General features: G+C 39.5%; 1 protein-coding gene across 1 annotated transcript; it reads right to left on the bottom strand.

The window, feature by feature from the left end:
* Positions 1 to 387: 387 nt before the first annotated feature.
* LOC131366227 (glutathione hydrolase 7) lies at positions 388 to 14,490 on the bottom strand. Its single transcript, XM_058410493.1, has 15 exons — positions 14,192 to 14,490; positions 10,355 to 10,581; positions 9,710 to 9,861; positions 9,489 to 9,603; positions 8,138 to 8,205; positions 7,816 to 7,889; positions 7,543 to 7,736; positions 7,341 to 7,428; positions 6,841 to 6,968; positions 5,957 to 6,045; positions 5,162 to 5,314; positions 4,705 to 4,822; positions 4,324 to 4,461; positions 3,421 to 3,520; positions 388 to 3,295 (listed from the first exon to the last, which is right to left on the bottom strand). Exons 1-15 carry the CDS (start codon positions 14,409 to 14,411, stop codon positions 3,120 to 3,122), a joined length of 2,040 nt encoding a protein of 679 aa, XP_058266476.1. The 5' UTR covers positions 14,412 to 14,490; the 3' UTR covers positions 388 to 3,119.
* Between the last annotated feature and the right edge of the window lie 817 nt (positions 14,491 to 15,307).

Below are 15,307 nucleotides of genomic sequence, written 5' to 3'. Positions count from 1 at the left end.
TGTGCATACTTACACAATTAGGCTATTGTATGTTTTTGTTTCCTTTTTTCCCCTCTTAAAACCTTTCTATTTGTTTTTTACTTGAATTTGTCACATTTCACAGACATTTATTAATCTACTGCAGTACTTTTTCATCCACTATATTTGCCAAGATTAAGCTAATGATTAAAAATAAATAATCTTTTAGATCAGAAAGTGAATAATCACATGTTCAAAACTTCAAAAAATAGTTTGGCTTTTGTATCTTTGCAAAATTAGAAATTTGTGGAGAACTGGACCACTTTTATGACATTTTTTAAAAAATGTAAACATATGGAAATTATTTTTTGATCTCAATTATGACAACTCTCTACACACTGAAAAAAGAAGTGCTGGACTGAAAAGAAGTTACTGCATTGTTGGAGTTTATTTCATTGCATCTTTAAAAAATAAAATGAAGAAATTTGAACTTCACAGCCATTTAAACAACTAAACTAAACTAAACTAAAATGAAAATACATAAAAAACACAACAGAATAGCAGACGATGATCATGCCTTGGAGTATAAGATGCCTAGATGTAGTAGTCTCTACAGCAGTCACTTCAACTTAACTTCATGTAGCCTGATTAAAATCTGAGTAAATTAGTAATTCTACACAACTTCATACACAACTCGAACTATTTTGTGCCAGAAGTAAGAATTCAAGGCATTGTGATTGCATCACGAACATTCATTTAGTCCTAAAACCAGCTCTGAAGCAGTGAAAAATCAGACGAAAATGTGACCCGTCTTTCCAAATAACACGATATTTAAATATTAAGAGAAGCAAAAGAAAAGAGAAAGAAAGAAATAGTGCAATAGAAAACATTATGCTACACAGAATGAATAAATAAAACACTAAAATCCACAAAGAAGAAAAAAGAGAAACAGATTCTTCTTTAAATACGGCATGTTTAAATAAAATCAGCTCTCATTAAGGAAGCTTCTACTTCAGTCACGTAAACACAAAGCCATCAAATAATAAGAGCACGACAACAAGAAGACTTTAAAACCATCGATAAATAAGATTCACCAAAAGAAGAAAGACGGTGTCCATAAACATCTCCGCAAAAATGCACATCCAACTCATTTAGACTCAAAAATCACACATCACATTAAATCATTTCCAGTAAATCTTAATAAATATCTTCCACAGCTTTATTCCAGTTCATTTTACGGAATATAAACGTAAAGCATTTCATTTATCCTTAAATCACATGTAAGAGAAATAAAACCCAAACAAAACACAAACTAATAATGCACTAATAGTGTGATCGGTGGCTCTAGGGGCGGAGCTTAAGGTAAATACTTCACGAATTCGCAGTTGTAGTCATATGACGTCACTAAAACTTCTTCACATAACAAACTGGTTTTAATAATGATGTAGCAACGTTAGCCAGGAACATTAAAAAAAAACTAATTAGCTAGCTAACATTATTAAAATATAGCTAACGTTAATAAAAACAACTTCGCTAGCTAATGTTTCTAACAATTAAGCTCTTTAACATTTAATTTGCTAATGTTGCTAACAACGTAGCTAGCCAGCGTAGCTAATTAGGCTGGGTGAGATTATTAGCAATGCAGCTACCTGATGTTATTAACAAATTAGTGAGCTAACATTACTAGCAATTTAACTTACTAAAGATACCGTCTAATGTTAATCGATCTGAACCGGAAACACGATTTAGGCTAACTAAGATTATTAGCAATGTAGCTTGCTCATGTTATTAACAAATTAGCAAGCTAACATTGCTAGCAATTTAACTTGCTAATGTTGTTACTGTCTATCTGTACCAGAAGCACGATTTGTACTGCGCATGTGCGAAATGATATCATTAGTTGTGTTATAACCACAGTTGTTGATCTTTCTGTCAGCTGCTGGGGTTTAGGCACTAACTGGGAATCGAACCCCGGCCTTCCGGGTGGTAGGCGAGAAGCCTACCAATGAGCCAATTGTGGCCTTAAACAGTGTAACTACAAGAACTAGATGCAGTTCCGCACATGCGCAGTACAAATCATGCTTCCAGTACGCGTAGAGTTGTAACAGCTACTAGCAGTGTATCCTGATAACATTATTCATTTAGTCAGCTTATGTTAGAAGGGAAAAAATGTACCGTAACTAAAAAGACACCTATTCTGACTAAGAACATTTACAAATCTCCAAAAAGTGTTTTTTTTAGTAATAAGAAAACATTTTTTTTTTTACATGAAACAAACATAAAAATCAAAACACAGACGACATTTTTTGTCATTATATCATTTCACTCATGTTGCAGTAGAGAAATACATTAGAACTTATGTCACATGGAAACGACGTGATTGGCTGATTGTATTGAACTTAAGCTCCTCCCCCTGAACGGTCCTTTGTTTCCTTAACAGGGAAAAAACTCCAAAGAGTTTTAGTGTTAAAAGCGTGTTCTCCGAGAGCCTGTTCAGACCTGGTATCAACGTTTAATTCCTTTTTTTATATTTAAGATTTGATTAAAAGTGGATTAGAAGAATTCTGGACTCTGATTGGTCAGAAAGTGTTGATTAAGTTTGACAGAACTGATGCCTTATTGTTTCTATAGCATCCATCTGGTTAAACATGGTTTTAAAGGTGCAGTACATAAGAGTAGTCTTAGATCAGGTGGGTTCAATGTGTGATGAGTTCACGAAGCTCCGCCCACAGAACTACAACGGCCTGTAGAGTATAAGCCACGCCTTCTTACGTCAGTGTTATTTTTTTTTTTTAAATCACGTTCTACATTTCTTCCAGGTTATTTGTTAAAAATTGGCTGTGATCCAATCACATCTCCATCTCCATGACAACCGGACCTTTGATCAGAGCATGTCGCACGACAGGCGAAAGTTAACACCAGGTCTGAGCTGAAGCTTAGGCAGCCTGAACGATGTGTAGTTTAGTGACCTGTAGGTCTGAGCATGCTGTGTGTGTGTGTGTGTGTGTGTGTGTGTGTGTGAGAGAGAGAGAGAGAGAGATGCGTTTTATTCAGTACCCTCACAAGGCTTAAAGTCTTTTCTCCAAGTGTCAGTAGTGTACATTCAGTCTACGCTTGCGTTATTGCACACACAGTCGAGCAGCGTGGTGGGGGCGGGGTTATTAGGGCATGGACGTGAACATGGTGAGCGCAGAGGCGTCGACACTGCGAGGGTCCTTCACTCCGATGATGATGTCGTTGGTTCTCCTGGTGCCCTCCACCAGCGATATGACCTCTACCCTTTGAACATTGTGGCCTTTCTGCTCCAGCGTCTCCACATCTGCACTTGGAAACTCCGCTGGAGAGGGGGAAAAATGACAGAATTTATTTGACTGTGATGTACAGAATACAGATCTTAATGATCTAGGCTAGCTCTCATGCTAGACACGCCCATGCTTCTCCATAACAAGGGTCAGATCTCACCATCCACCAGGAGTGTGTTGGGCTGGAGCTGAGGGTGAAGCCTGCCGATGGTCAGACTGTCGCTCAGATTCTTATGCAGTGACAAGATGTTCATCAAAACCTGCAGAAACCACACAGAGATACCAAGATAATGATATAGTCAAAATTAATTGGGCTTAGAACAGTTAACCATTCTTACAGTGTTAATAACACAATAATAATAATAATAATAATAATAATAATAATAATAATAAATAACATTACACACATTGTATCTCCAAAGTCTAATAATTTTTAAAAATCTCTACATTTTTTTTTCAGATTTATTAATTTAAAAATAAAAAGTGAGCCCCTATTCCAAGAAAATAATATTTTCTCATATTTTGGGATTAACAAAAATATTTTTTAAATTTTACATTTATTTAATTAAAATTATTTAGTAATTTAATTGAATATAATTTATATGTTATTGCATGTTCTGAAGAAAAAAACATGACAAAAGCAAATTTAGGAGGGAATTATTATTTTAATTTATAATTTATTTCTTCATTAAAATAACAATTAACATTATTTATTGCATATTTATTCAAGCCAACCATTGTAAATTGGATAATAATAATAATAATAGTAATAATAAATCAAGAAGAAAAAATAGAAACAAAATTATATTTAATTGAACCTGTAATTTTGTTTACAGTATATTTTACAGAATAATTTTTTCTGCATTTGATAAATTACTCATGCTGTTTTTTTGTTTATTATTATTATTATTATTATCATCATTATTATTATTATTATTATTATTATTATTATTATTATTATCATCATCATCATCATCATTATTATTTAATCAGTGTTTCCTTTTGCAGGCTTCTTTTCAGAAGCTTCGAGCACAAACAGCGGAATAAAGTGTATAGTGTGAACCTGTGTGATGCCGCTGAGCGCCCGGTCACCGTTTGAGGATCCGAGAGCCACGTAAGTACCACAGACACCCAGCGAGGGTCTGACGGCGGTGGGCATGAGGAATGAGAGTGGCCTCTTGCCGGGCTGAACGCTGTTATGCTGGAGATGAGAAGGAACACAACCACGTTAATGAAGAAAACTAAAACTGGTGGCTAAAAACAGCAATAATACTAATATAATAATAATAATAATAATAATAATAATAATAATAATAATAATAATAATAAGATTTAATTCTACAGATTTAGCTTAATGATGATTCACACAGCGGGTAAATGATTAAAATATGTACAATTATAAATAAATAATCAATCAGCCAAACAGGAAGTGAATACTAAGTACCGGATTGGGAGGGATGGAACTCTGGCTCTTGTTAGGCCAGGAAAAGTCCAGAATCTGGCTGTTCAGGAGGATTCCAGACGGCGTCATGATGCGGCTGCCGAAAGGCTGATTCATAGAACTAACAAACAAACAAGAACATTCTAACTTTCTCACAAACAGTAATAAAATAAAAAATAACAGCATAGGGTGCTGAGAAGAAGATTATTTTCCTAGAACAGGATGTTTTGAACTAATTTTTAAATGTTGCTGTTTTTAATTTATTAATAAAGTGAGGATATTTTTTATCTACTTATAGTTACACATGATGTCGTGAAAGTCTCATGAGTCGAGCCGGTTCCTGTAAACAGCTAAATGTGGATGGTCGCCATGGTAACGAGATACCATAAGTCTAGTTTCCTCCACACCAGGTTGGGTGTATGTTACAAACGTTTTCCCTACATTCCATCATTCCGTCTACCTCATAATGGAGACGATGAAGTCATCAGGCCCCATGACCATGACCTGGCTGACCCCAGTGTGATCCTCCAGAGCGTAACTGGGCGAGTAGTGGCCTGGAGGAGAGGAGTGTGAGTCGTTGATCATCTGCCGGAACTGAGCAGCTTGACTTTTACTGCAACACACAAACACAAACCTGAGTTTAACACACACACTCACTCACAGTCTCAGAAGAGTTTATTCCCACATCTCACCCCAACACTGTGGCTTTCTACCCAAGAGCTGCTGCGGTGATCCCTAACCCTTTCCTGTGTCTGTGCTCATCCCAGGACTCCTGAAGTGTAAGAGCTGGATGAGCAAATCTCTTCATATCTATTTAACATGTATTTAGGGCCAGTGGTAGCACAAGTGGGTTTGGGTTGTTGATCAAAAGGTCAGGGTTCAAACCCCAGGACTGACAAAATGCCTGTTGGGCAAATGAGCAAGGCCCTTAGAGCCCTCTCTGCTCCAGGGGGGCTGCATCATAACTGCTCCTGCGCTCTGACCCCCAACTTCCTCAGCTGGGAAATGCAAAAAAAAGAATTCCACTGTACTGTAATGTACACTATATTGCCAAAAGTTTTGGGACGTCTGCCTTTACTCCATGTAGTATGGAGTTGTCCTGCCCTTTTCAGCTATAACAGCTTCAACTCTTCTGGGAAGGCTTTCCACAAGGTTTAGGAGGGTGTTTATTTGAATTTTTGACCATTCTTTCTGTCTGTATCGTGTCCATCAACAGCTCATGTTTACCGTCCTGTGTGTCGTTGAGCTGTTTTACCTTAACATTCGAGCCACGCTTTCAGAGACGGACGAGTCGAACACCGGGTCTCCGAGAGCGCTGGCCAGAGACAAGGCGATTTTCAGAGTCTAGAAAGACAAAAACAAACAAACATTCAAACAAACAGCGTGATTACTGAAGTCTATAATGGACATAGAACCAGGTCAGGACAGAACAGCTAGAAGAAGAAATAACATGCTAAGAGCTATATTTTACGTTGGATGGCGAAATGAACAGATCTAGCTATAGAAAACATACAAAAACTCCAGCGATGTGTACTTATGCATCATTTATACATTTTTCTTGTATTGTAATTTAAGAACAAAAAGTTGCAGTATAAATGCGGTTTATTTTATGTGTGTATATACACCGATCGGGTATAACACTGTGAGCAGTGAGAGGTGAAGTGAATAAGACTGAGTATCTCCTCATCATGGCCCCTGTTAGTGGGTGGGATATATTAGGCAGCAAGTGAACATTTTGTCCTCAAAGTTGATGTTAGAAGCAGGAAAAATGGACAAGTGTAAGGATTTGAGCAAGTTTGACCAAAAGGACCAAATTGTGATGGCTAGACCACTGGATCAGAGCATCTCCAAAACTGCAGCTCTTGTGGGGTGTTCCCGGTCTGCAGTGGTCAGTATCTATCAAAAGTGGTCCAAGGAAGGAACAGTGGTGAACCGGCGACAGGGTCATGGGTGGTCAAGGCTCATTGATGCACGTGGGGCTACTGTTGCTCAAATTGTTGAAGTTAATGCTGGTTCTGATAGAAAGGTGTCAGAATACACAGTGCAGCAAAAGGTGGACCAACACAATATTAGGCCTGACATATGGTCATAATGTTATGCCTGGTCAGTGTATATAGTGTAGTGTTTTCCTTGCAGTACCTCAGTGATCCAGTGGAGAGTGCTGCTTCTTTGAGTCTGGCTGGTGATGTTATAACCTTCCAAGATGTTGAGGGCAGTGAGGAGGGCAGCTCCGGCATGAGGAGGGGGCGCAGACATTATCTGATAGCCTAGAAACCATGCACACACACACACAGGTTAAATGAGTGTATAGTAGTTGAGTAATCAGGTTTATAACTCTTTATAAAGCGCTTCATCGACAGAGTATAATATCCTACATGCTGAACACTCCACATTTACAGCTTAAAAAACACGTGTCATCGTAGAGCTGATGACGTTTCCCGTAAAGCGACGTTTATTTCTTATTTATAGAAGTGTCAGCGTTTTGAAACAGGTCTTGCTCTCCGTTCTGGTTTTTGTTTCTTTTTCTTGTATTACATTTTCACACTTTTGATATTTCTGCACCCTATAAACAAAACTGGTTAACAGATATAGATATAAAAAAGGTAGTCTGTGTTCATCATAAACACAGAGATGTTTACCTTGGTAACGGCTCAGTACGGGCTGCTGGAGGACGGTAGTGTAGTTACTGAAATCCACCTCCGTCAGAACGCCTCCACTGGCCTGAACCTGAGCGACAAAACATCATCCAAAATCATTGCATCACATCATCACATCAAGACAAACACCCTTCTCTCCTGAGCTTTTTATCCAGTGCCATACAATTACTATAAGACAGTGTACCGTAGACGCCATTTCCTGTGTCAGATTTCCGTCGTAGAACTCCGAGATCCCTTTGGCTGCCACTCTGTCCAAAATGGCCGCCAAATCCTGCCGTGTCATGAAGAGGCCGGAGAGAGCAGGATGACCGTCTGGAAGGAAGAGCTCTCGGAAAGCCTCGGAGACGTTCTCTAGCTTTATTTGAGAGAGAGCGTCCGCTACGGGGCAAATACATAGATTATAGCAAAATGCTTTTGATCAGATCTACGTAATCAGTGTGAACTGCAGACGGCTCACCCAGGTCATGGGTCACGTTGAAGCCGCTCCTGGCGATGTCTGCGGCCATGGTGATCACCTCCTTCCAGGACTTCCTGATCAGATTATTAATATACACACAATCAAAAGGTCTTTGTTAACATTTTGTGCTTCACGCTGAATCACGACCAAATTACACGTAAGGGACGGAATTATAATCTGTTTGTCTCGTTTATTTCTCAGGTGTTACACTCTCAAGGTGTAAATTAGGTTCCAGGACCCTTAGGGATGTGTAGTGAGCTGAAATAGTGAACAGGAAGCCATTTGGGATTTAGACGATCATCAAACGGTGAACAGGACTTACTTCCCGTAGAGCTGGTGAGCTTGATGCAGTCCATTGAGCATGCCCGGTACAGCCACCATGAGACCAGGCTGAAAGAGCAAACAAAGGAAAAACACAGATGCTTATCTAACACCTCCTACAGCACAAACACGCTTATCAGAAGCAGATTTACTGCTGAGTGAGTCAGAATTATAACGATGTTCAGGCTGAATTACGCTCGAAAGTGTTCCTCAGTCCCAGTCATCTTCAGAATAACTTCGATAGCATGGAGGTTGATGATTGAGATTCTTGGATCAAGAGATAGATGTAGAACTTAGGGTGAAATTTAACAATTCATTTGGTTTCAAAATTCAGATATACAGCGCTGTGTGTTCTCCTGCTCAGTGTGGTTCTTTACACAGGTGAGAACACAGCAATCACATTCAGGTCTGAACGCAAGATATCCTCGTTCTCTTGTGAGAAAGCTATTCGACACCGATTCGACTCAAACTCGACTCAGACTCGACTCGTGAGCAACTAAACAGAACCAAAATGCCCAAACTGAACCAAACTCATTATATAATTTCGCTGTGATCTCTATGCTTGGGTGAGTTTAATGATTACCTTTTTCCATCACTAGATTTCTGATCATCAGTGTTGTTTTCAGCCATATTGCCTCCAAAGACATAGTTTTTTTTTAGGTCAGTGTTGTTGAGATTCTCAAGATCCAGTGGTAGAAATCTAAATCAGCAGTCTTAGGATGTGAACTTACAGCATTGTGGTGAAACGCAACTACAGAGCTGTTCATATTAACTGTTTGTTTGGTTGCAAAATTCAGATATACAGAGCTGTGTGTTCTCCTGCTCAGTGTGATTCTTTACAAAGGTGAGAGAACACAGCAATTACATTCAGGTCTGAAAGCAATAGCTCTGATCCGACTCTGATCCGACTCTGATCCGACTCTGATCCGACTCTGATCCGACTCTGATCCGACTCTGATCCGACTCTGATCCGACTCTGATCCGACTCTCAGCCCCCCTAAAAATGGCCTAGCGACACCCATGCTGATTCGACTCACCTGCAGGAACTGAATCAATCATGCCATTTGTTTAGTTTGCAGTAGTTTTTTCATAGATATCAGAAACTACAAAGAACCAAAATGCCCAAACTGAACCAAAGGACAGAGCTGTAGTACTGCAGAAATGTAAGGCATATTCATTTAAAGAAATAGCTCATTATTTATTTAACTAATTTAACAATCAATCATGTTTTCAGACCTCCTCAGACAAAGTTATTTTGGAAACACACCCAACCAAATCCAACAGCAAAAACGAACTAAACTCTAAACTCTAAACAGAGGTCTAACTCTAAACAGACTAAACGATTCGTTTACCTTCTGCAGTAGATCCTGAAGCATCTCCTCCCGCAGACCAGAGGGCGCCGTTTCACGGAAGTCAATGACACGGCTCTCATTTTTCCGAATATCATGGACCAGCATCACGCCTCCACTGTACAGGCAGAAACGGGACAGATGTTCACCATGAACTAAAGACGTTTGGATCTAATATCCTGATCACAGTGATTACAGTACAGCGCTAGGATGATGCTCCGTACCCGCCGATGCCCGAGGTGTGGGGGTGGATGATGCCCAGGCATAGAGCGGCGGCGATGGCGGCGTCTATGCTGGAACCCTGCTGACCGAGAACGTCGAAGCCCAGAGAGGTGCAGCGAGCCACATCGGTCACCACCGCACCCTGATTAAAGATCTGAGTCAACACAAGGAGTCGATTTTAGAACCAGGATAGGATTTTGTAATATTATCTTACACAAATGAGATTGCTTCATACACTAATACAGGCTTCTAACAGTTTAGAAGGCTCCAGTGGATATCGGTTCCAAGACACACTACATCTTTGGACATAAAATGCATCGAAGAAGTACGGGAGATACAAAGAAAGATTAAACCCTGATACAGTGACAGCAGCAAGCAACATTTAAATAAAGATTTTCTCAAATGAAGACAAATTTAGACACCAGACAAAATCCAAAAGACTGACTGGAACCGTTCCTCTGACCAATCTAATGTGGTCCGACGTTTCTTCAGTTCCCCTTTGCTGACGGATGGAAGAAAAACTTCTACCTGTTGTTTCCGTGAGCGAGTGAATACTGTTTAATTAGTTAGCTTTAGACACTAGAGTAATGTTGAGAATATCAGTATCTGTTTCGTCTGCTCAGGCTCTGAGGAGCGTTTTTAACTACCTGTGGTTCTCCCAAATAGATCTGCACGATGAGGGCGATGGTGACCCCGGTGGCGAAGGTCAGGCAGGCCGTGATGAGGACGGTGAGGCCATCGCGTGCACAAGCACAGTCCTGAGCCAGCGGGTCTCGTGTCGTCTCTCTCAGAGGAGACGAATCTCGGCTGGCCAGGTCCGAAGCAGACGAGGCCAAGCGCTGCAGACGAGCTGACTTCAGGAACAGGTCCGGGTCTGAGGACAGACCAAACACAATCCTTGCAATCTTGATCCTTTCTCTAGTCATCTCTAAGAGGAAATTTCTTATGAAGACGTTTTTGACTGATCATGTAAATAAATAAGTCATGACCCAAACAATAACTTGAATAATAAATCACAGCATGTTGTGCTATTGTAGGAAAACAATCAATAACAGGTTGGTGTGATGAAGCAGAGTTACTCTTACCACCCTGAATTTTTTTTTTCTTTTTTCTTATGTTTTATTCATCTTAAACTACACATAGATTCCAAACATTAACATTTTTTTGTTGTGTTTCATTCTGTGGAGTGTTCATGAAACAAGTTAATTCCTGTTCCCACTTACGTTATAGCCGCTATAAACACTCCTTCCCTCACCGGCCAAAAGTTACCAATCAATCAACAAATAAATAAATAAAATGTCGCTTGTCATGCTTAAAAGAAGCCACTAATTGTGAAACCACTCCTCTGTCCTAAAGTTACATCAACAGCCTCTGACACTGGAGACTCCTTCCATAAATGGCCATCTCTGGGAAGAAAAACTACCTAATTTAATATCGTAAAATCGTGTAATAATAGGAAATGCTATTGTACATAATAATAATAACAAAAATAATACTAATATTTGTGAAATGCATTTATATTATAAATGATTTCCAGCTTATTTGTTGTTGGTTCATTAAGCATACACAGATCTGATGAAGCTACAACTGTGATGTTTACACAGTACAAGACGATGCTGAGCGCGTCAGTACAAGTGGTTAAAGGTCACCCCACCTAATGGAAATACTGCCATAGGATTAAAGTAAAGGACTAAAGTAAATACACTTTATGGCAAAGCGCTCGCTCAAGCCGGGTCCAACGAGGGATTTAATACAAAATCGTAACCAGACGATTAAAAACGTGTGTCGGTTTTCTGTAGGTGAGTGAAATATGTTCAGATGAGCTGGATGATACCGTATCTCAGCTGCTGATATGGAAAATCATTCATGACCCGCTTATTAAGAGCAATATTTATAAAAGCATGTATGGTATGATGATGATTATGATGAGTCCCAAATTATTAAACAAGCTTTCAACAATTTTCCTAAATGTACAACCATAATGTGCTGTGCCTTAATTTCCTGAACACCCTGTCCCAAAATTCCCAAACATAATGTGTCCAATTTTCCCCAAATGCACAGCCTAAAATTTTTAAACACATGTCTAAAATTCCCCCAAAACTTCCCTAAATTCCCAAATACTGTTTGCAAATTCCCTACTATTCTGTCCCAAATGGTCCATCTTGATTTTCCCCAAATGCACAGTCCCAAATTCCCAAAAAGAATTCCCTAAATTCCCAAATACCCTACCATTCTGCTGATATGGAAGATTAAGCATGACCTGCTCATTAAGAGCGTTATTTACAAAGCCTGTACTAGATGATGATGATGATGATCAGGTTTCAGAGCTTTTATAATGATGATACGTCTCACTTTCAGCTCTTTTTTCATCTCACTTTTTCATTTGAAAAAGGGAAACAAATTGTCTTAGGAAAATGGAGCAATATTTAAACCCTGATTCAGTTCAAAATAAAAGACATCCTGCCCAGGAAAGGTCACTGAAGTACACCCCTGAGTGAACTCAGGGGCAGTTTAACTTTGACGTAGCTCATTCATGCAAGAGGAAGTGGTCAGAGTCAAACAGGAAGCTGACCCCAAAAAGCTTCAGGTTTATATTTATATTGTACACGTTTATAACTGAAGAGTTTTCAAGGTGAAATGACCAAACGCAGTTTGAGTACGGTTCAGATAAAGCACACAACCATGACTCTAATCTGCATTGGTCCTTTTAGAACTCAAAACATGACCCACATAGAAAACGTTGCAAAAGTGAAACCCTGTAACTGTGTTTATGATGAATGACGTAAAGAAGTGAGCTACAAAGAAGTTACTTTGAAAAGGAGTCTCTGAAGTTGGAAGTAAAAACCATAACCAGACTCCAAATTCCCAAATATTTGGACCAAACACGCTTCCCCAATTTCCCATGCATGGTTTCCCGGCTTCCCCAAATACGCTGTCCTGAATGCTCAAACTCACCGTACTGAAAGTTCTTACCATTGTGTCCTAAATTCTCAAAACAAGCTGTCAACAATTTAATTCCTAAATGGACATCCCTGATGTGCTGTGCTAATTTCCCAAACACTCTATCCCAAAATTCCCAAACATACTGTGCCCAATTTTCCCCAAATGCACAGTCCCAAATTTCCAAACACATGTCTAAAATTCCCCCCCAAAAAAAATCACAAAATTCCCAAATACTGTTCCCAAATCCCCTACCATCCTGTCCAAAACGGTGCATCTCAATTTCCCCCAAATGCAAATTTCCAAACAAATGTTTAAAATTCCCAAAATATGGCCCTAAATTCCCAAATACTCTTCTCAAAATCCCTACCAATCTGTACCAAACTCCCAAACAGTGCATCTCGATTTTCCCTAAATGCACAGTCCCAAATTTCAATACACATGTCTAAAATTCCCAGAAAAATGTCACCTAATTCCCAAATACTGTTCAAAATTCCATTCTCTCCCAAACTGTGCATATTGATTTTCCCAAATGCACAGTCCCATATTTCCAAACAAATGTCTAAAATTCCTTAAAAAATGTCTCTAAATTCCCAAATACTGTTCCCATATTCCATACCTTTCTGTCTGCCAAACAGTGTACCTTGATTTCCTCAAATGCACAACTCCACATTTCCAAACAAATTTCTAAGATTTCCAAATAATATCCCTAAATACTGTTCCCAAAATCCCTACCAATTTGTACCAAACTCCCAAACAGTGCATCTTGATTTCCCCCAAATTTCCAAATAAATGTCCCCAAAATGTCTCTAAATTCCCTAAAACTGTTCCCAAATTCCCTACCATTCAGTCCCAAATGGTGTATCTCTATTTTCCCCAAATGCACAGTTCCAAATTTCCAAACACATATCTAAAATTTCCAAAAAACTTCCCTAAATTCCCAAATGCTGTTCCTGAAATACATACCATCCTGTCCCAAACAGTGAATCCCGATTTCCCCCAAATTCCAAAACATGCTGTGCCAGAATTCCCAAATTTATTGTATCAAATTCCAAGGAAGCTGTCACAAAAAACATTGACCCCAAATTCCCTACCAAACAAACTGCCCCACATGTCAGTGAAATGGTCAGTTTTCACAAAAGAACTTTCCTTGGGTTCATTTCCTTATGAATATATCATCATTTTTTTCTCCACCTGTCAGTAATCAATGTCTTGAGGATTTCAGAAAGCTGACATGTGTTACAGATGAAGTTTTCAGTCAAAGCAGAAATATAAAAACTCTCCCTGTTTATCAGAATTCCTCCTTAATTCCAGATGATTAGATTTCCTCTCCTCAGGAATGAGCACTAATTTAAGATGAGGAATGTCAGGGTTTCCTTTCCGAAGCCTGATCCGGTTTAACGAGTCTTAGGTGTGATGTGGAGACAGTTTATTCTCAGGTTGATGAGAAAATAAATATGAAAAAAGCATGCATGATACGCGCACGTGAAGGAAGAAGATCGCAGGTAGACCACACACACACACACACACACACACACACACACCTGTGTCCTGTTCACCCAGGAAATTGTCCTCGTCTCTGCGGGATTTCAGGCCGCTCTCTCCGGCCATCACGTCGTCCTCGGGTAAGCGGGGGAAGCTGGTGATGCTCATGTAGTCCACCGGGGAATAAGCGCTGCCCAGTGCCGTGTCCTGCCCAGCGTCCTTATCTGCCATTTTACCGCTTGGGTATCCGGCCACAGCCTCGGCCGAGGAGGCGGACATCACGCGCTTATTAAGAGCAACAACAACAAACCGGCAGCTTGTAGATCACTAACCAATTGCAAACGCGCATGCGCACAATCCTCATCCTCAGGTGCGGGCGTTAACGCACCGCGCAGGCGCAGCTCCTAGCAGGAAGAGAAGGCTAGCTCCAAAATCATACTACTATTTACTGTAAACAATTATGGCTTTATTTCTCAAAATATCTTTCCGTAAGGGAAGCTTTTATAATCCCCACAAGACAAACTACACATATTTGACTGAAGTATGCACCAAAAAAGAATAATGTCCTGAAAACCTCCACCTCCTTGTCAATTAAAATCTGTAAAACATCAGTTCTAATGTCCATCAATGACATTTTAGCAAGACAGTCAAGACCCCAACACACTACCCAGAAAAAAAACCCTTTTTTAAAGGCCCTTTTTTAAATGATTGAGTTTTAAACTCAATCGTTCAATTTAATTCAATTTTATGTATACAGTGCTTTTAAACAATAGACATGGGTCCAGGGCAACTTTACAGAAATCTGTACAGTATATAGATTTAAATTGATCCCTAAAGAGCAAGCTGGATGCAATGGCAGCAAGGAAAAACTCCTGTAGATGACGAAAGATCTATTTTTATTAAAAAACAAACAAACAAACTTGTGTCTCTTTAGTTGTAACTGTATGCTAATAGAGCTGTAGAACAGGTTGTTTTCCTGCACTCCTATTTCAGGTTCTTCAGTCTCCAGGGTGGGGTCATTGTCCTTCATTAAACCTAGAGACAAGCTTTTGTGTCCACCCTGTTGAAAAAACTAAGCAAAGTCTGACCAACCTGCACAACACAGGCCAAGCTAATCACCATCTTTACGAGCTAAGTCCAGGAGGAAGGAAAACTATTTCTGAACAATCATTACG

The sequence above is a fragment of the Hemibagrus wyckioides genome, linkage group LG15, assembly GCF_019097595.1.
Source record: "Hemibagrus wyckioides isolate EC202008001 linkage group LG15, SWU_Hwy_1.0, whole genome shotgun sequence".
NCBI classification, from domain to species: Eukaryota; Metazoa; Chordata; class Actinopteri; order Siluriformes; family Bagridae; genus Hemibagrus; species Hemibagrus wyckioides.
The sequence above is the reverse complement of the archived record's forward strand: the minus strand, read 5'-3'. Positions and strand labels throughout refer to the sequence as shown.

What these genes read in the sequence shown, in the direction of transcription:
- LOC131366227 (XM_058410493.1), bottom strand. Translation starts at nt 14,411, where the DNA reads ATGTCCGCCTCCTCGGCCGAGGCTGTGGCCGGATACCCAAGCGGTAAA. An exon ending in CCTGGGTGAACAGGACACAG is followed by an intron (nt 10,582 to 14,191) that starts GTGTGTGTGTGT and finishes GTCTGTCCTCAG; the next exon opens with ACCCGGACCTGTTCCTGAAG. An exon ending in TCTATTTGGGAGAACCACAG is followed by an intron (nt 9,862 to 10,354) that starts GTAGTTAAAAAC and finishes GTGTTGACTCAG; the next exon opens with ATCTTTAATCAGGGTGCGGT.